The sequence below is a fragment of the Capricornis sumatraensis genome, chromosome 22, assembly GCF_032405125.1.
Source record: "Capricornis sumatraensis isolate serow.1 chromosome 22, serow.2, whole genome shotgun sequence".
NCBI classification, from domain to species: Eukaryota; Metazoa; Chordata; class Mammalia; order Artiodactyla; family Bovidae; genus Capricornis; species Capricornis sumatraensis.
Genome location: NC_091090.1, coordinates 9,994,605 through 10,015,000, shown reverse-complemented (window position 1 = coordinate 10,015,000; position 20,396 = coordinate 9,994,605). Strand labels below are relative to the sequence as shown.

At 38.7% G+C, this 20,396-nt stretch overlaps 1 protein-coding gene across 1 annotated transcript in view; it reads left to right on the top strand.

The window, feature by feature from the left end:
• GFRAL (GDNF family receptor alpha like) overlaps positions 1-19,475 on the top strand; it is an 82,892-nt gene extending 63,417 nt beyond the window's left edge. The window contains exons 7-9 of the mRNA XM_068960980.1: positions 9,605-9,700; positions 9,830-9,902; positions 19,361-19,475. Coding sequence (XP_068817081.1) covers positions 9,605-9,700; positions 9,830-9,902; positions 19,361-19,475 — 284 coding nt within the window. The remainder of the gene's footprint in view (positions 1-9,604; positions 9,701-9,829; positions 9,903-19,360) is intronic.
• Positions 19,476-20,396: the final 921 nt, after the last annotated feature.

The window sequence follows — 20,396 nt, the reverse complement described above, 5'->3', positions numbered from 1 at the left end:
TTTCCCAGAATCAGTGATTTTTCCAGTGAGTTGGCTGTTCGCATCAGATGACCAAAATACTGGAGCTTCAGCATCAGTCCTTCCAGTGAATATTCAGGGTTTATCTCCTTTAAGATTGACTGGTTTGATCTCCTTGCAGTCCAAGGGACTTTCAGGAGTCTTCTCCAGCACCACAGTCCGGAGGCATCAATTCTTTGGCTTTCTACCTTCTTTATGGTCCAGATCTCACAACCATACATGACCACTGGGAAGACCATAGCCTTGACAATATGGACTTTTGTTGGAAGAGTAATGTCTCTGTTTTTCAACATGTCATCTAGGTTTGTCATTGCTTTCTTGCCAAGAAGCAATTGTCTTCTGATTTCATGGCTGCAGTTACTTTCTGCAGTGATTCTGAAGCTCAAGAAGAGGAAATCTGTCAGTACTTCCAAATTTCCCCTTCTATTTTCCATTCAGTACTGGCACCAGATGCCATGATCTTAGTTTTTTAAATATCTAGTCTTAAGCTGGCTCTTTCACTCTCCTCCTTCACCCTCACCAAGAGGCTCATTAGTTCCTCTTCACTTTCTGCATTAGAGTGGTATCCACATATCTGCAGTTGCTGATGTTTCTCCACCTATCTTGATTCCAGCTTGTAACTCATTTACAAGCCCAGCATTTCTCATGATTTTCTCAGTGTATAGGTTACACAAACAGGGTGACAGCAGACAGTCCTGTCGCACTTCTTTCTCAATCTTGAACCAATCAGTTGTTCCCTACAGGGTTCTAACTGTTGCTTCTTGACCTGCATCCAAGATTTCTCAGGAGACAGCTAAGATGGTCTGGTATTCCCATCTATCTAAGAGCTTTCCACAGTTTGTCATGATCCACAGTCAAAGGCTTTAGCGTAGTCTATGAAACAGATAGATGTTTAACCGAAATTCCCTTGCTTTCTCTATAATCCAGCGAATGTTGACAATCTGATCTCTAATTTCTCTTCCTTTTCTAAACCCAGCTTGGACATCTGGAAGTTCTTGGTTTGCATAATGCTGAAGCTAGAATGCAAGATTTTAAGCATGACCTTACTAGCATGGGAGATGAGTGCAATTGTCTGATGGTTAGCACCTTCTTTGGTACTACCCTTCTTGGGAAATGGGATGAGGATTGACCTTCTCTGGTCCTGTGGCCACTGCTGGGTCTTCCAGATTTGCTGACATAATGAATGTAAAACCTAGATGGCATTGTCCTTCGGGGATTTGAATAGTTCTGCTGGAATTTCATCACATCACCTAGCTTTATTAACAGCAGTGCTTCCTAAGGCCCATTTGACTTCACCCTTCAGAATGTCTGGCCCTGGATGACTAACCACTCCATCACAGCAATACCGTTCATTGAGATCTTTTTTATACAGTTCTTCCATGTACTCTTGCCATCTGTTCTTGATCTCTTCAGTGTCTACTAGGTCTCCACCATTTTTATCCTTTACTGTGCACTTCTTTCTGCAGAATGCTCCCATGATGCTTCTAATTTTCCTAAAGAGCTCTCTAGCCTTTCCCCTTTTGTTGTTTTCTTCTATTATTAAGGATTGTTCATTGAAGAAGCCCTTCTTGTCTCTTCTAGTTATTTTTTGGAACTCTGGGTTTAATTGGATGTAACTTTCTCTCTCTCCCTTGCTTTTCACTTCTCTTCCTTCTTCCACTATTTGTAAAGCCACCTCAGGTAACCACATTGTCTTTTCTTTTCTTTTTTTCTGGGATGGTTGTGTTCACCACCTCCTGTACAGATCTCTGTCCATAGTTCTTCAAGCACACTGTTAACTAGATCTAGTCCCTTGAATCTGTTCATTGCCTCTACTTTGAATTCATACAGGATGCAAGTCTTACCTTGCTGGCCCATTGCTTTTCCCATTTTTCTTTAATTTAAGCCTGAATTTTGCTACGAGAAGCTGATGCTCTGAGCCACTGTCACCTCTAGCTTTTGTTTTTGCTGACTGTATACAGCTTCTCCATCTTTGCCTACAAAGAATGTGATCAATTTGATTTTGGTATTGACCATTTGGTGATGTCTGTGTATAACGTCTCTTGTGTTATTGAAAAGGGGTATTTTCTATGACTCGTGCATTGTATTGGCAGAATTCAGTTAAACTTTGCCCCACTGGATTTTGTTCTCCAAGGCCAAACTTGCCTGTTGTTCCAGATATATCTTGACTTCCTACTTTTGCATTCCAATCCCCAATGATGAATAGGACATCTTTTGTTAGGCGTTAGTTTTGGGAGGTCTTCTAGGTCTTCATAGAACTGATCAACTTCGGTTTCTTTGGCATCCATGGGAGGGGCATGACTTGGATTTCTGTGATGTTGAATGGCTTGCCTTGGAAACAAACTGAGATCATTCTGTCATTTTTGACGTTGCACCCAAGTACTGTATTTAGGACTCTTTTGTTGATTATGGGGGCTACTCAGTTTCTTCTATGGGATTTTTGCCCACAGTAGTAGATATAATGGTCATCTGAATTAAATTCACCCATTCCCATCCATCTTAGTTCACTGATTCTTAGGATGGCGATGTTTATTCTTATCATCTCCTATTTGACCACATCCAATTTTCCTTGATTCATGGACCTAACATTTCAGTTTCCTATGCAATACTGTTCTTTGCAGGATTGGATTTTACCTTCATCACCAGACATGTCCACAACTGAGCATCATATCCACTTTGACTAAGCCACTTCATTCATTCTGGGACTATTGCTAATTCTCCTCCACTCTTCCCCAGTAGCATGTTGGACACCTTCAGACCTGGGGGACTCATCTTTTGGTGTCGTTTCTTTTTGATCTTTTATACAGTTCATGAGGTTCTCACGGCAAGTATACTGGGGTGGTTTTTTCCCCTCTTCCACTGGATCACCTTTTGTCAGAACACTCTATGACCAATCTGTTTTGGGTGGCTCTGCATGGCATGACTCATAGCTTCATTGAGGTACGCAAGTCCTTTTGTGATCTAAGAAGGGGACTGATCAGCAATGGGTAACTAAGATCTACCCTTTCAGGAACACTGTAAGCATTGTTAACAATAGGCCCTATAGTATACAATAGATTCCTAGACTCATTCATTTTGCATAAATGAAATCTTACATCCATTGACTAATAACAAGTTTCCATGTCACTCCAGCCCCTAGCAACTACGAAGAGTTTAGCCACAGTGGGAGAAGATAAACCTGACATACATTTCTTTGAAGTTTTTGAATTAAATAAAAGAATATGCCTTGCTGATTCCTGTTATAACCACTTCAGTTCAGTTCAGTTCAGTCGCTCAGTCACGTCCGACTCTTTGCAACCCCCTGAATCGCAGCATGCCAGGCCCCCCTGTCCATCACCAACTCCCGGAGTTCACTCAGACTCATATCCATCAAGTCAGTGACGCCATCCAGCCATCTCATCCTCTATCATCCCCTTCTCCTCCTGCCCCCAATCCCTCCTAGCATCAGAGTCTTTCCAATGAGTCAACTCTTTGCATGAGGTGGCCAAAGTACTGGAGCTTCAGCTTCAGCATCATTCCCTCCAAAGAAATCCCAGGACAGATCTCCTTCAGAATGGACTGGTTGGATATCTTTGCAGTCCAAGGGACTCTCAAGAGTCTTCTCCAACACCACAGTTCAAAAGCATCAATTCTTTGGCGCTCAGCCTTCTTCGCAGTCCAACTCTCACATCCATACATGACCACAGGAAAAACCATAGCCTTGACTAGATGGACCTTAGTCGGCAAAGTAATGTCTCTGCTTTTGAATATGCTGTCTAGGTTGGTCATAACTTTTCTTCCAAGGGGTAAGCGTCTTTTAATTTCATGGCTGCAGTCACCATCTGCAGTGATTTTGGAGCCCCAAAAAATAAAGTCTGCCACTGTTTCCACTGTTTCCCCATCTATTTCCCATGAAGTGATGGGAAACTGGATGTCATGATCTTTGTTTTCTGAATGTTGAGCTTTAAGCTAACTTTTTCACTCTCTACTTTCACTTTCATCAAGAGGCTTTTTAGTTCCTCTTCACTTTCTGCCATAAGGGTGGTATCATCTGCATATCTGAGATTATTGATATTTCTCCCAGCAATCTTGATTCCAGCTTGTGCTTCTTCCAGCCCAGCGTTTCTCATGATGTACTCTGCATATAAGTTAAATAAGCAGGGTGACAATATACAGCCTTGACATATTCCTTTTCCTATTTGCAACCAGTCTATTGTTCCATGCCCAGTTCTAACTGTTGCTTCCTGCTTAAGGAAAGCATATTACTTAGTTGGTTTAGTTTAGAGGCATACATTTTAGTAGCAATAGTGTTATATCCATGTTAGGTGTTTAAATCTTGATTTAGCCTATTAATAATGTATAGGCTTTTCAGATTTGTAGCTGCTGATATATTTTCCCTTCTCCCAGCAGCAATGCCCCTTTGATCCACTTTAGAAGGAGGTTTTCATACACTGATAATTGAAAGAGTCAATGATGTATGGAACCTCAATTCTGATCATTCGGTGAAGCAATTAAAAACTCATTTCTAAGTTGGGAATTAATATACCTTCAGGTAAGACAATATTGACCAAATTAGAAATAACACCAGGTGTAGGATACACAAGAAGGGTATCCTTTAATTTTCCTTCTCAACAAGATGTCGTCATGGTATTGGTGGTATTTATTTAAACTTAGAAAAAAGACAATAGAATTTTAACTATGCCATGGGATTCATTAATAGGAATGAATCCAGAGTTTGGGATTAACATGTATATACTACTATATATAAAATAGATAACTAACAAGGACCTACTGTATAGCACAGGGAACTATATTCAATATCTTGTAATAACCTACAATGGAAAAGAATCCAAAAATAATGTAGATAGTTCTAAGTCGTGTCCTACTCTTGTGATCCCACGAACTGTAGCCTTGTCCATGGGACTCTCCAGGCAAGAGTACTGGAGTGGGTTGCCATTTCCTTCTCCAAAAAATAATGTATATATACATATGTATGTGTGTATATATATATATATATATATATAATATTTATTAACTTTTAATTAAGGATAAATACAATACTGTTAGCTTCTGTCATACATCAACATGAAATATATAAATATACATATAAAACTGAATCACATTTCAGTTCACCTGAAACCATCACAACATTGTAAATCAACTGTGCTTCCATTTCAAAAAGACAGATACATTAATATATTTTAAAAATTATTCTATGAAAATGTTCCTTTCATCAGATTTTTCTCCCAATCAGAGTCTTCTTGGTTATGCTTTAATTAAAGGTTGACAAATCTGTAGTTTGTACTCAAGTTAATTTGTCTCAAGAACTCTGACATTTATTTTTAAATCATGACTTTGTGTCTGATCCACCACATTTTTTACAATGCATTTACTACTTCATATAAATTATACAAAGTAGAGGTTTGGTCTGCATCAGCTCTCAGCCACTGCTGTGCAAGATTTTTGGAAAAAAAAATAGAGAAATGAGCCCATCTCTGTAGCTTATTTGGGGAGAATATTATTTAAATTTGTTCTTACTGTAAGGCTGAAATTAATCTTGATTTCCCATCAAATGTACAGGGATTTTACAATATAGTTCATAATAGTATCTAATTCCTCTAGGGTAGGAGTTAAGATAAACAAGTCACAGACAATGTTTATCTATAAATATAGCAGATGGTGTGGGACTGAGGTCGGTTATTAACTCTGCCGACTTTAATTTCATGGTTATAAAACACAGTAAGCCTCACTGTTTATAAAAGGTGGGGGACAATCTCCAATGGGCTTCAGTAGCCAAGAAACCCTCCGTAACATTAATCTCTTCTAACTGATATTTGGTATTCTCCTAGGGTACAATATTTAAGATTGTGGAGTGACTGCTAGTCACATTAAAATTTTCACTGGGATCATTAGCTAGCATTTCTGTCATTGATCTATTATAACTTTGTTAATGAGTTCCATGTGAGAGAAATTTAGTGAATGAGACAATTCTTTCTAAGCCTTACTAGGTAAGGCTTAGGCTGTTTAACAATTACCTCAGGCTGTTATATATCTATAAGATAGCCTGATTAATCAAAATCCTACCTTTTTTTCTAATATAAAGATGAATTGTAATACCTAACTAGGCAACATGTACTGAGGGGTAGAATTTCATAAAGGAAAACCATAGCATCATTTGAATAATCAGCCAATGTACATTACATACATTTACATTTAGTTAATGAATCACTGAAAATGTCACAAAACACCATAGAATTTAAAAGAGAAGCAAAATAATATTCCAATTTACTTAAATACAAAATTTAATTATGATCACTTATCTTCCTTGGTGGCTCAGACGGTAAAGCGTCTGCCTATAAGGCAGACGGGAGACCCAGGTTCAATCCTGGGTCAGGAAGATCTCCTGGAGAAGGAAATGGCAACCCACTCCAGTATTCTTGCCTGGAAAATCACAAAACACCATAGAATTTAAAAGAGAAGCAAAATAATGTATGCTTAACATTCCAATTTACTTAAATATAAAATTAAATTATGATCACTTAGTTCACTAAACATCTGTACGTTTAACTTGATTGAAATTAATTCTTCCCCAAAAAACACCACTGTTATGAAAAAAAAAAATTGAAATAGCTCAATTTTTCCATTCTGAGTTTCTAGTGAATAACAGAATTATTTTATAACCACAAAAGTGAAAAAAAATCAAAAGCTCTACTTCTATTGCTTTTACATTCAGAAGAGGTTGATTTTTTCACTTGCTAAGAAGGTCAGACTTCCATAAATATGTGATAATCTGATAGGTGAGCTGGGGATTAAAACTATCTTGAGCTAAAAATGTCTTAACTGTTAATGTCTAAACTATGTGCTAATGTCTTAACTCCTTGAGAATGAGTTTTCAGTGACAAAATTCTCAGGTAACTTTCTAGCTCTTATATTAGGCTGCTTCTCCTTCACACACCCTGATCATTTTATTACTGATCTCAAACAGTCTGGTTCCTGTGATTTCTACCAAGTATTCAGGGTGGACCTCACACCTTGGCTCTGAGGAGCTGGCTCCTGACAGCATCAGTCCTGGTCAGAGTGAGGACTAAATGGGACTTTTGGTTAGCATGCCTTCTCTCCTTTCCCACTCAGAGTCTGTGTCATTGGAAGCAATACCCTGTTTATTTGATACACTCACTTCTGCAAAAAAATCTATCCACTCAGACTTCCATGTCTCAAAATGTGTGAAACATCTGTAACAGAAGATAGCAAACTCTCTCTCAAGTGGAGGCTCTACCTCAGTTTCCTTTGTTTTTCTTTTCTTTCTTTATTTTTTTAAGCCTTAAAACCCACCCTAACCATTATCATTAAAGAAATTAGATATTGGTATGTTTGACATATATGTTTGTGTCAACTTGAATCAAAACTAGGGGTGATTTCACTTCAAAGTTATCAATAAAATCACCTAAACCAGAGCTCAGTTAAGTCCAAAGGACCAAAGCTTGCACCTTCTTGTCTTATGAGTTATGAAGTTAGGGTGGAATACGTTTAGGACACAATGGACAAGAAGAAGAGAGCTACAGACTGGCCAAGAGGACCCCTGACTCTTTGTGACCCCATGGACTATAGCCCACCAGGTTCCTCTGCCCATGGGATTCTCCAGGCAAGAACATTGGAGTGGGTTGCTATGCCCTTCTCCAAAGTGCCAGGAGCCAGTGTGAGGAACCCACCCATGGCAAAGGTCATGAGGAAGGAGGCTCGGCATACACAAAGGTGGGATCGAGCCTCAGGGGTCCCCCTGGAAATTCTCGAGCATCTACCCCCAAAACCAGAGTCTGCCTGCTTTACTGTGTTATGCTTTCCACCTGCTCTTCTGACATTAACAAGGGACTGTCCCCCCACCACCTTTTTCTGGAAAAAGTTAATTTAGAGCTTTTAGATAATAAATCTCCTGGGCATAATAAGAGTGTTTCAATCCAAAAACCCTCTGATGGCTTTCTAGCCTGCCTGCCAGACTCTTACAGCTGTGCATGTGATTGTTTGCAGCCTCCTGACCGCGAGAGGCACAGGAAGCTTAAAAAAAAAATCCTAGGAATGTAGGGGCTTCCGAGGAGTCAAAATCATTAGAATAGGACTGATTAAGGGTTTCATTTGTTGAGCCAATACTTGCTGGCAAATTTTCATATCTTTTATTTGTAGGTATAGTTGGCATGTAGAAAAAACAGGTAGTAGCCCTGGCATTAGCAACATTAGATCTTTGAGTTAAGTACTTTCTTTGTTATAACCCACTGCACCTTTGTTCTACAGGAATGTAACTTTATTTAGTACTTTGAGAGTGATGCAGATTAAAGAAAAAACACTCCAAGGGAAAGAGAGTTTTCTGGTTGATAGACATTTATCTAGGAAAAGAGCCATAAAAATGTCAACAGGCCCCCTGGCCAGAAGCTGATGCAAAACCACCTGAGACCTTTTGTATACGGGAAGGTATACAAGAGGAAAGCCTGGTCTCAATAAGGGTCAGGACTGCTGCCCCTGCATAACTCTGCATATTCCATTATTTCTTTATGTACAACTTGGGGTATATAAGCTACTTTTGAAAATAAAGTTGTGGGTCTGGCACCGATGCTTGGCTCCCCCATGTCATTCTTTTCTCCCTTTTCTGGCTGAATTCCCATCTGGAGCATAGAGGCTCACCGTGTCTACTTATGTGCCCTGGATTCTAAGACCCATGCAAGAGGGAGCCCAAGGCGGGGCACCCTCCGCTATTCAAGTGGGCGCCAGTAGCCTATGTAGATGGTGCAAGTTCCTTGTCTTGGAACTTTATTGGTTTTCCACGTAAACCAAGTTATTCAGCCTCTTTTCTCCACTTATTTTCCTACTACACTATTTCTTTCTAATCTTCCTCCATATCTTTAATTAAGCAATTAATTCCTCAGACACCGACACCGTCTCCACTTCGAATACCCTGGATCTACTGGGGCTGGACCCTGGCACCAAAGGATCTTCCCAACCCAGGGATTGAATCCAGGTCTCCCACATTGCAGGCAGATTCTTTACCATCTGAGCCATAGGAAAGCCCTTAAATAAGGCAAAAATATGTAAAGCCAATACAAAATGAAGTGGTTCTAAAAGGGAGACAGAATAGGCGAATGAGAAAAACCAGATATTGAAGTGTCTAGGTAGACAGTTGAGCAGAGTGACTGGTTTAGGGACTCTCCTGAGGGTCTAAAAATTCATAAAGACAGTGGGTCTTGGGGAAATGTGTACTCAATCACTATTGTAATGAAGGAATGTTTTCCAGTATCCCAATGTGCAGCCTTAAATTATTGTATTTTCCCCCTAATCTATGTATAAAGTAAAATGAACTGTATTATAAAATACAATCATTACCCTAGTAATATTTTTTAAAAAGCAACTTCAATTATGTAGTTATTTGATTAAAGGTGAAGAAGGCTGTTAAAATTGAATAAAAGTGTTCCCCCGTTTACCCAAATCTATCATATCAATATTATATTAAAATAACATCATAGAAATAAATTGTTGCTTATAAAGCAAATTACAACCCACGGGATAAAAATAATGCATGACTTTGATATACTTTCACCTCATTTTCATTGTTTTCTTTCAGATTATCTGACCCTGTCCAAGGTCAAAGGCATTGCGTTGCAAAAAGGAAATAATGCAAAGGAGATAACTCTCAGTGGATTTCATCCCCCCTTCAATGGTCAGTTAAAAATCCATCCTCTGGTGCTTGCTTCAGCAGCACATATACCAAAAATCCACCCTCTAAATTATCTTTAGTGTTCATTCTCTGTAAAAATCCAGCACTTCATAAAACATCTTTTACTTCTAGGAGAAGTCATCTATGCTGTCATATGCATGACGGCCACCTGCGGGATCCTTCTCCTGGTGATGGTCAAACTGAGGTAAGTGGATGCAGCTCAGAGGGAGGGGCTGTAAGGGGACCAGCCCTGTGAGGCCACACACCAGAACGGCAGAGCTCAGCAGGGCCGAGAAGCAGTGCTCCTCCCTTAAGACTCGGGAATCGTGGGATGGTTCTGTGAGGACGTTACCCTGTCTTCATGTGTAAGGGAAGTGTGATCACACTGGATGATTCACGCTGCATTTTATAAGCACATATGCATCGTTCTTCCAGTGAAATGGCTCTCACTCTTTCCCCGGTTTTCCTACGAAATCCAAATTGAACTTTGCTGCATTCCTTATTCAGATCCCTTGCAGGATTAATCTGCTCACATAATGGACCTGTTGTGTATTTCACACACTTTATATTTACCTGAAGATATAGTCTTTAATTTCTTATAAGCTGAGTTTTATTCTTATTTTTTAATAACACAGTTATTAAGTGAGGTATGAAATGAGGCCTCGTCAGGCACCTTAAAAGAACTTATTCCTGTTGCCTGACTTAATTTACTATTTCCAAAGTCTTCTCTTTCTCGGCTGCCTTCACTGTGAATGTGAGACCTTAGGTTAAAGATATGTCAGTTGTAGATGTCTAAATGTCCAGGGTTTAAATTTTTTCCACTTATTTAACATTTACAAAGAGATATAAAGTGGTGTTCAGTTGCTTATTTTTAATTAAAATAATAACAACATAATAAATAATAAGCCATAATAAGTAAAGTATTTGGTATTTAAATATCAGTGATGTTCATTTGCTTATTAATGGTACAAATGTGTATGAAGTGAAAGTGAAAGTCACTCAGTCGTGTCCAGCTCTTTGTGATCCTATGGACTATGCAGTCCATGGAATTCTTCATACATAAAAATGTGTATTTTTTTGTATAATTTGACTATCCTAAATTTTAATGAAAAATATATATTAAGTGTGTGTGCATGCATATATGATATATATACATGCACCTAAAATATATTTATCAGTAAAATTAGGCCTGAGGGCAGCAGAGGCAGTGGACGTTCATCTCATGATTCTCAGAGAACCAGATTCAGTAAACTTGATGATGCTGGCACACCATGGCTCCTCACACTCCAAGAACTCCACGACCAGAGAGACCAAGCACAAGACTTAACGGGGAGGCATGTGGTGGTAGCAAGGGGTCGGGCACATGATCAGAATACGCTCTATCTACAGGCACTCAAGCTTACTTATTTTTAAATGTAATCCCAGCTAAATATATTCCCCTGTTGGATCCAACTCCTCTAACCATTTCATTTGATGCTGACCAATATCAATACCAAACATTTCTTCAAGACCTTAAAAGTTGTATTTGTATGAAAAGATATTCTTTGAGTTCCAAGATACAGTTTAAAGGCCAAAGTATTAGAGTCAATTTCAAGGGGGGGAAAATAGCATTTGGAATTTATTAAACTTTCCTTTGTTTGGTTTAGAATATTTGAAAGCATGGTTCAGTTACTGGGCTTGCCTAGATTTCCATCACAGAAGACTGATGGAGAGAAGCATAAAAAACTTTCCAGTTTAGCAAAATCCTTATAGGGCCTCATCTTTACTTTTTAGCCATGCACTTAAAGTATAAGATTCACATCTGCCACCTGGGCCCAGGGCTTTTTTTACAGATTACTCTTGTGTTTCAGGTAAATAAGACCCATGACTATGCAAAATTTCCTATGTATCATCTGTTAACTTCTCTTTTCTTATCCGCATTAGAAAGGCATGTTCCTTTACTGGATGACAATGAGTGTCATCTTGAGTTGACTGTAATATGTATTAAAAAACAAATTTCATATTATTATTACTTATATGATTAACAATATAATAATTATACTATAATATTAATGTTACTAATAATATAGCTAATTATGTATTATATTATAATATTATAACTATGTTATGTCATTATTTCATATTATATTTAGTTATAACTTGCTTTCTGTGCAATTTAAAATTGATCCTTACATGGATATGAAAGATCCAGACCCAGTGTTAAAAAAAGAGAAAAGTAAAAGCCATCATGGAAAGAAGGAATAAAATGAAACAGAAGCATCAGTAACCACAATACCTGTGTCAGCTCACATTGGAGATCAATAGTGCTTTCTTCATGAAAGCAGGCTGCTTGCCACTTACCTGATGGGCAAATCATGTGAACACGTGTTTGTATGCAGTAAAGATTTAGGGTTTTTGCATTTGTTTTGTGTTATACTAAATCAAAACAGCTCTAAATCTTCAAAGAATTTTGCAATGAAGCCAATAACTAAAAATTTCAATATGTGAGAAAAAAGACTCTTTTTTTTTTTTTTGAAAATTATTACTTGGAGAACATAGTTAAATGCATGATACTTAGGCCTTAGAATATTCTATTTTTTTTTTTAAACTTTGCTTTCAAAAATTTTATTATCCTTCTCTTTAGGCACAGAAACAAACCAAAAATATAAGCACAGACACATTTGTAAAATCCTTAAAATGGCATATTGTTGACTTTTACTTTTGTTTTTGTATAGAACCTTCAGAATATTGAATCAAAACAAGAGATCCTTCACCAACCCAAATACCTGGCAGACTCATGATTCATTAAGAGTCATGGCTCATTAACAATCACCTTTGTTAAAGCAAGTCAACAGGATATCCTTTCCATCATCAAAGAAAATGTTAGGGCAGATTTAATGATCCTGAATCATCAAATATGTTCATGTAAGGTATAGTAATTGGTATGATGTTAGATTTGTTTTTTCTCAAGAAAATATTCAAGTATAAATTTACAGTCATATCTTTTGTGATGCTAGTGTAGAATCACAGAATTATCCTTGAAGCCAAAAATTGTTATTCTAAATTACAGTCTGCATGATATGTTTAATAGTAAATTTGAGTCCATATGAGAGTATTTGGTTGTGTTTCATAATGTAACATTTTAGAGTTAACAGGTTTTTTCCTGATCAATTTTATAAATGCCTATCAACTTGCCAAATATAAAAATGTTAACAAAAAATCCAGTATATTTCTTATTTGTATATTCATTCCCAAATCATCAGCCAAATCATTAGCATTGACTTCAAGTTTCTAAATATGCTTGATTAGATGATTAGTTGTAAAAATCATAAGTTGTATTTTTGGATTTTGTAATTTGAATATTGTTGAACTTTTTAACTTGATATCTTTATGTCATGTTCAAAAAGATATAAAGCAACTACACTGGTTGAAAAAAATCAATGTGCATTTCAATGACATATTTCATTTGTAAATTTAATTTTTTCTATGCTAATTTTTACTGAGCTTCTGCAATATAAAGTAACATGATAATTATTACTTTCTATATTGTTACTATATTGCTACTTTAGGCCTGACTTGACATCTGAATATAATTATGAACAGAAAATTGTGGAAAAGATATTTGCTAAATTTTTGATACATATGTGCTGTTCAACTGTCTACAATCACATTGTTACCCATTGCTAAGAAAAAACATGAGCTTGTTTTATCTGTAGTGACATAGAGGTTCAAATATTCAAGAACAAGAACATATATTTAGTGATATGTTTACAAGTAAAAGTCAAACATTTTCTACCTGCTTGGTAGCATATCTATTCTGTTCACTATACTTCAGGTCATATTGTCTGCTGCTGCTAATTCGCTGCAGTCGTGTCTGACTCTGTGCGACCCCATAGATGGCAACCCACCAGGCTCCCCAGTCCCTGGGATTCTCCAGGCAAGAACACTGGAGTGGGTTGCCATTTCCTTTTCCAATGCACGAAAGTGAAAAGTGAATGTGAAGTCGCTCAGTTGTGCCTGGCTCTTAGCAACCCCATGGACTGGAGCCCACCAGGCTCCTCCGTCCATAGGATTTTCCAGGCAAGAGTACTGGAGTGGGTTCCCAATGCCTTCTCCATCAAATTGTCTACATTCAATTAAACCTGAAATTAACATTTGGCAGTGTTTAGCTGGAGTAATGGAAAAGCCAGCCTTTACCGTTTCAAACAGTGAAGAATAATATTCAGTGAGTCACAAAACTCCTTCAAAGAGCTCTCCATATTCCAGAGGCTGTTCACTCTCTTAGTTACATCAGTTCAGTTCAGTTGCTCAGCGCTGTCTGACTCTTTGTGACCCCATGAACCACAGCACGCCAGGCCTCCCTGTCCATCACCAACTCCCAGAGTCCACCCAAACCCATATCCATCGAGTTGATGATGCCATCCAACCATCTCATCCTCTGTCATCCCCTTCTCCTCCTGCCCTTAGTTACATAAGAGAAGATAAATAGTACTTTCCATCTTCCAGTCACTGCCATTTAATGCAGGCTTGCTAAAGCCTGAGAACAGACTGTTCTCCAGAAAACAGAGGGAGGAAATCAAGTTGTTTTTAGAAATATGTTTGTCTTGAATATAGAAGAGTGGGGGATAGAATGTGAAATAATAACTGAGGGTTAAAAAGATTAAGCAATTTCTTGTAGTCACAGTGGTCAACAAAAAATTTAGTAATTGAACACCGATAGAGCAGATTTCAGAATCTTTCATCTTAAATCCTAGACTCTACTGCCAGTTTCTCATCCCAGCTGTAATTATGCCATTTTTGCACATAAACAACCAAGAAATAGTTGCTTCAAATAATCTTCTCTGAAGTACTGCATTTATTAATTTACATTACTTGTCTAGTAATTCGATGCTTTTACCTGTAATAAATCCCATGGACAGAAAAGCCTGGCAGGCTGTGGTCCATATGGTCACAAAGAGTCTGACATGATTGGAGTGACTTAGCACACACACACCCCTCTAATACAATGCCTTAAGCAATAAGGAATACATAACAGTTCCTATATCAAGAGTTCCAAAATAGAACATCTCAAGGATCAGTTGATTTAGTGACAAATTCTAGGATTCAAATTTTTCTTTTCCACTCTTTTCATAGTCAATGAATGACTGGCACAGGTCAAGCTTCCTAAGAAGATATGGACATCAGTTCAGTTCAGTTGCTCAGTTGTGTCTGACTCTTTGTGACCCCATGGACTGCAACACACCAGGCCTTCCTGTCCATCACCAACTCCTGGAGTTTTCTCAAACTCAAGTCCATCAAATCAGTGATGCCATCCAACCATCTCATTCTGTGTCATCCCCTTCTCCTCCCACCTTCAATCTTTCCCAACATCAGGGTCTTTTCAAATGAGTCAGTTCTTCCCATTCTGTGACCAAAGTATTGGAGTTTCAGCTTCAGGATCAGTCCTTCCAATGAATATTAAGGACAGATTTCCTTTAAGATTGACTTGTTTGATCTCCTTTCAGTCCAAGCGACTCTCAAGAGTCTCCTCCAACACCACAGTTCAAAAGCATCAGTTCTTTGGAGCTCAACTTTCTTTATAGTCCAACTCTCACATCCATACATGACTAGTGGAAAAAACCATAGCTTTGACTAAATGGACCTTTGTTGGCAAAGTAATGTCTCTGCTTTTTAATATGCTGTCTATGTTGTTCATGGCTTTTCTTCCATGGAGCGAGCATCTTTTAATTTCATAGCTGCAGTCACCATATGCAGTGATTTGGGAGCCCAAAAAATAAAATCTCTCAATGTTTCCATTGTTTCCCCATCTATTTGCCATGTAGTGATGGGACTGGATGCCATGATCTTAGTTTTCTGATGGTTGAGTTTTAAGCCAACTTTTTCGCTCTCCTCTTTCACTTTTATCACGAGGCTCTTTAGTTCTTCTTCGTTTTTTGCCAAGGGTGGTGTCATCTGCATACCTAAAGTTATCCATATTTCTCCTAGCAATCTTGATTCCAGCTTGTACTTCATCTAGCCAGGTATTTTGCATTATGCACTCTCCATATAAGTTAAATAAGGAAGGTGATGATACACAGCCTTCTCTTACTCCTTTCCCAATTTGGAACCAGTCTGTTGTTTCATGTCCAGCTGTCTAACTGTTGCTTCCTGACCTGCATACAGATTTCTCAAGAGGCAGGTCAGGTGTCTGGTATTCCCATCTCTTTAAGAATATTACACAGTTTGTAGTGATCCACATACCCAAAGTCTTTTGCATAGTCAATAAAGCAGAAATAGATGTTTTTCTGGAACTCTCTTGCTTTTTTGATGCTCCCATAGATGTTGGCAAATTGATCTCTGGTTCCTCTGCCTTTTCTAAGTCCAGCTTGAACATCTGGAATTTCACCATTCATGTACTGTTGAAACCTGGCTTGGAAAATTTTGAGCATTACTTTACTAGCGTGTGAGATGAGTGTTATTGTGGGGTAGTTTGAACATTCTTTGCCATTGCCTTTCCTTGGGATTGAATGAAAATTGACCTTTTCCAGTCCTGTGGCCACTGCTGAGTTTTCCAAATTTGCTGGCATATTGACTGCAGCACTTTCACAGCATCATCTTTTAGGATTTGAAATAGCTCCACTGGAATTCCATTACCTCCACTAGATTTGCTTGGAGTGATGTTTCCTAAGGCCCACTTGACTTCACATTCCAGGATGTCTGGCTCTAGGTGAGTGATCACACTATCATGGTTATTTGGGTCATGAAGATCTTCTTTGTACAGTTCTTCTGTGTATTCTTGCCACCTCTTCTTAATATCTTCTGCTTCTGTTAGGTCCCTACCATTTCTGTCCTTTATCGAGCCCACCTTTGCATGAAATGCTCCCTTGGTATCTCTAATTTTCTTGAAGAGATCTCTAGTCTTTCCCATTCTATTGTTTTCCTCTATTTCTTTGCATTGATTGCTGAGGAAGGCTTTCTTATCTCTCCTTGTTATTCTTTGGAACTTTGGATTCAAATGGATATACCTTTCCTTTTTTCATTTACCTTTCACTTCTCTTATTTTCATAGCTGTTTGTAAGGCCTCCTCAGACAACCATTTTGCCTTTTTGCATTGCTTTTTCTTTGGGATGGTCTTGATCACTGCCTCCTGTACAATGTCATGAACCTCCATCCATAGTTCTTTAGGCACTCTGTCTATCAGATCTAATCCTTTGAATCTATTTGTCACTTTCACTGTATAATCATAAGGGATTTGATTTAGGTCATATCTGAATGGTGTAGTGGTTTTCCCTACTTTCTTCAATTTAAGTCTGAATTTGGCAAAAAAGAGTTCATGGTCTGACTCATAGTCAGCCCTGTCTTCTTTTTGCTGACTGTATAGAGCCTCTCCATCTTTGGCTGCAAAGAATATAATAAATATGATTTCAGTATTGACCATCTGGTGATGTTCATGTGTAGAGTCATCTCTTGTGTTGTTGAAAGAGGGTTTGTTATGACCACCATGTTCTCTTGGAAAAACTCTGTTAGTCTTTGACATGCTTTGTTTTGTACTCCAAGGCCAAATTTGCCTGTTACTCCAGGTATCTCTTGACTTCCTACTTTTGCATTCCAATCCCCTATAATGAAAAGGACATCTTTTGGGGGGTGTTAGTTCTAGAAGGTCTTGTATGTCTTCATAGAACTATTCAACTTCAGCTTCTTCAGCATTACTGGTCAGGGGATAGACTTGGATTACTGTGATATTGAATGGTTTGCCTTGGAAATAAACAAGATCATTCTGTCATCTTTGAGACTGCATCCAGGTACTGCATTTTGGACTTTTTGTTTACTATGATGGCTACTCCATTTCTATAAGGGATTCTTGCCCATAGTAGTAGATATAATGGTCATCTGAGTTGAATTCACCCATGCCAGTCCATTTTAGTTCACTGATTCATAAAATATCAACATTCACTCTTGCCATCTCCTGTTTGACCACTTCCAATTTGCCTTGATTCATGGACCTAACATTCCAGGTTCCTATGCAATATTGCTTTTTACAGCATCAGACTTTACTTCCATCACCAGTCACATCCACAACTGGGTGTTGTTTTTCCTTTTGGCTCCACCTCTTCATTCTTTCTAGAGTTATTTCTCCACTGATCTCCAGTAGCATATTGGGCACCTACTGACCTGTTGAGTTCATCTTTCATTGTGATATCTTTTTGCCTTTTTCATACTGTTCATGGTGTTCTCAAGGCAAGAATACTGAGGTGGTTTGCCATTCCCTTCTCCAGTGGGCCATGTTTTGTCAGAACTCTCCACCATGACCCATCTGTCTTGGGTAGCCCTACTTGTCATGGCTCATAGTTTCATTGAGTTAGACAAGGCTTTGGTCCATGTGATCAGATTGGTTAGTTTTCTGTGATTGTGGTTTTCATTCTGTCTACCCTCTGATGGAGAAGGATAAGAGTTTTATGGAAGCATCCTGACTGAGGGGGAAACTTATATGGACATACAGGAATTTAAATTGCCAGAATTGACTTAGTCTAATAAGAACTGATCTGGTCCCATCACTTCCTGGGAAATAGATGGGGAAACAGGGGAAACCGTGTCAGTTCAGTTCAGTTCAGTCGCTCAGTTGTGTCCGACTCTTTGCGTGTCAGACTTTATTTTGGGGGGCTCCAAAATCACTGCAGATGGTGACTGCAGCCATGAAATTAAAAGACGCTTACTCCTTGGAAGAAAAGTTATGACCAACCTAGATAACATTCAAAAGCAGAGACATTACTTTGCCGACTAAGGTCCATCTAGTCAAGGCTATGGTTTTTTCTGTGGTCATGTATGGATGTGAGAGTTGGACTGTGAAGAAGGCTGAGTGCTGAAGAGTTGATGCTTTTGAACTGTGGTGTTGGAGAAGACTCTTGAGAGTCCCTTGGACTGCAAGGAGATCCAACCAGTCCATTCTGAAGGAGATCAGCCCTGGAATTTCTTTGAAAGGAATGATGCTAAAGCTGAAACTCCAATACTTCGGCGTCCTTATGTGAAGAGTTGACTCATTGGAAAAGACTCTGATGCTGGGAGGGATTGGGGGCAGGAGGAGAAGGGGCCGACAGAGGATGAGATGGCTGGATGGCATCACTGACTCGATGGACGTGAGTCAGTGAACTCTGGGAGTTGGTGATGGACAGGGAGGCTTGGCATGCTGCAATTCATGGGGTCACAAAGAGACGGACATGACTGAGCGACTGAACTGAACTGAATAAGAACTGACCCTAAATCATCCGAGGAAAGGATGAATTCCCATGTAAAATCAGAGTTCTATTTAGCAAGGATGAAGAGGATAGGAAGCTTGGGTAAGCAGCCAGCAGTTTTATTTTTATTTGTTTTTAATTGGAAGATAATTGCTTTGCAATGTCGTGTTGGGTCTGCCATATAACAATGGGCATCAGCCACAAGTACACTTATATCCCCTTCCTCATGAACCTCCAACTACCTTCTTTGTAAATAAATGATGCCTGTCAAGGCATCAAAAATATAAACCACATCAGTCTAAGCTTAAATTCTATATTTCATGAGGCTTTTTGGAACTCAAGAGCACAAACTTAAAATAGGGTTTCTCACCATGTCAAAGGGTTCAAGTTCTATCAATTAAGAATTTTTTTTTTCTATTTATTAATGGACATATTTCATATGATAGAAAACCATATTGGTTTTCTCGTGTAGGCAAGAACTTTTCATCCCCAGTAAAACTTTTTCCAGAAATGTAGAGATCATCCAGTCACTGGAAGAGGAAATTTTCGAAGGCTGTGCTTCTGAAAATGAAGAATCCAATGAGTGATGAGGGAAACATCATCACTCCCGTGTTTCTCCTGGGAGGCGCTCATCAGAGGACTCATCTATGTATTGGGAACTTCTGCTTCAACAGCACTAGATTTGTTAAATAAATGTCTCCCAGATACTAATATCATGTTCCCAAATATTAATAAAATAAAATATCAGAGGTCCCTGATGCCAAACAAGTGCACCATCGGGACAAAGGGATCATGCTTAAAAGGTAAATGTGAGATACAACCTATGAAGAAAATGCTGAGAAACAAAATTTCCAGAAAGAAGAAATTCAAAAAGAGTGGGTGTCTGTTAGGAACAAGCTTCAGAGATACCTATCCTTTTCAGATCATGTCATCAAAATTAGTGTGCAAATAATAAGCATTAGACTAAAGCAGTAGAATTTAAAGATATGTAAAATCACTGCAGATGGTGACTGCAGCCATGAAATTAAAAGACACTTACTCCTTGGAAGGGAAGTTATGACCAACCTAGATAGCATATTAAAAAGCAGAGACATTACTTTGCCAACAAAGGTCCATCTAGTCAAGGTTATGGTTTTTCCAGTGGTCATGTATGGATGTGAGACTTGGACTATAAAGAAAGCTGAGCATCAAAGAATTGATGCCTTTGAACTGTGGTTTTGGAGAAGACTCTTGAGAGCCCCTTGGACTGCAAGGAGATCCAACCAGTCCGTTCTAAAGGAGATCAGTCCTGGGTGTTCATTGGAAGGACTGATGCTAAAGCTGAAACTCCAATACTTTGACCACCTCATGCGAAGAGTTGATTCATTGGAAAAGACCCTGATGCTGGGAGGGATTGGGGGCAGGAGGAGAAGGGGACAACAGAGGATGAGATGGCTGGATGGCATCACTGACTTGATGGACATGAGTTTGCATAAACTCCGGGAGTTGGTGATAGACAGGGAGGCCTG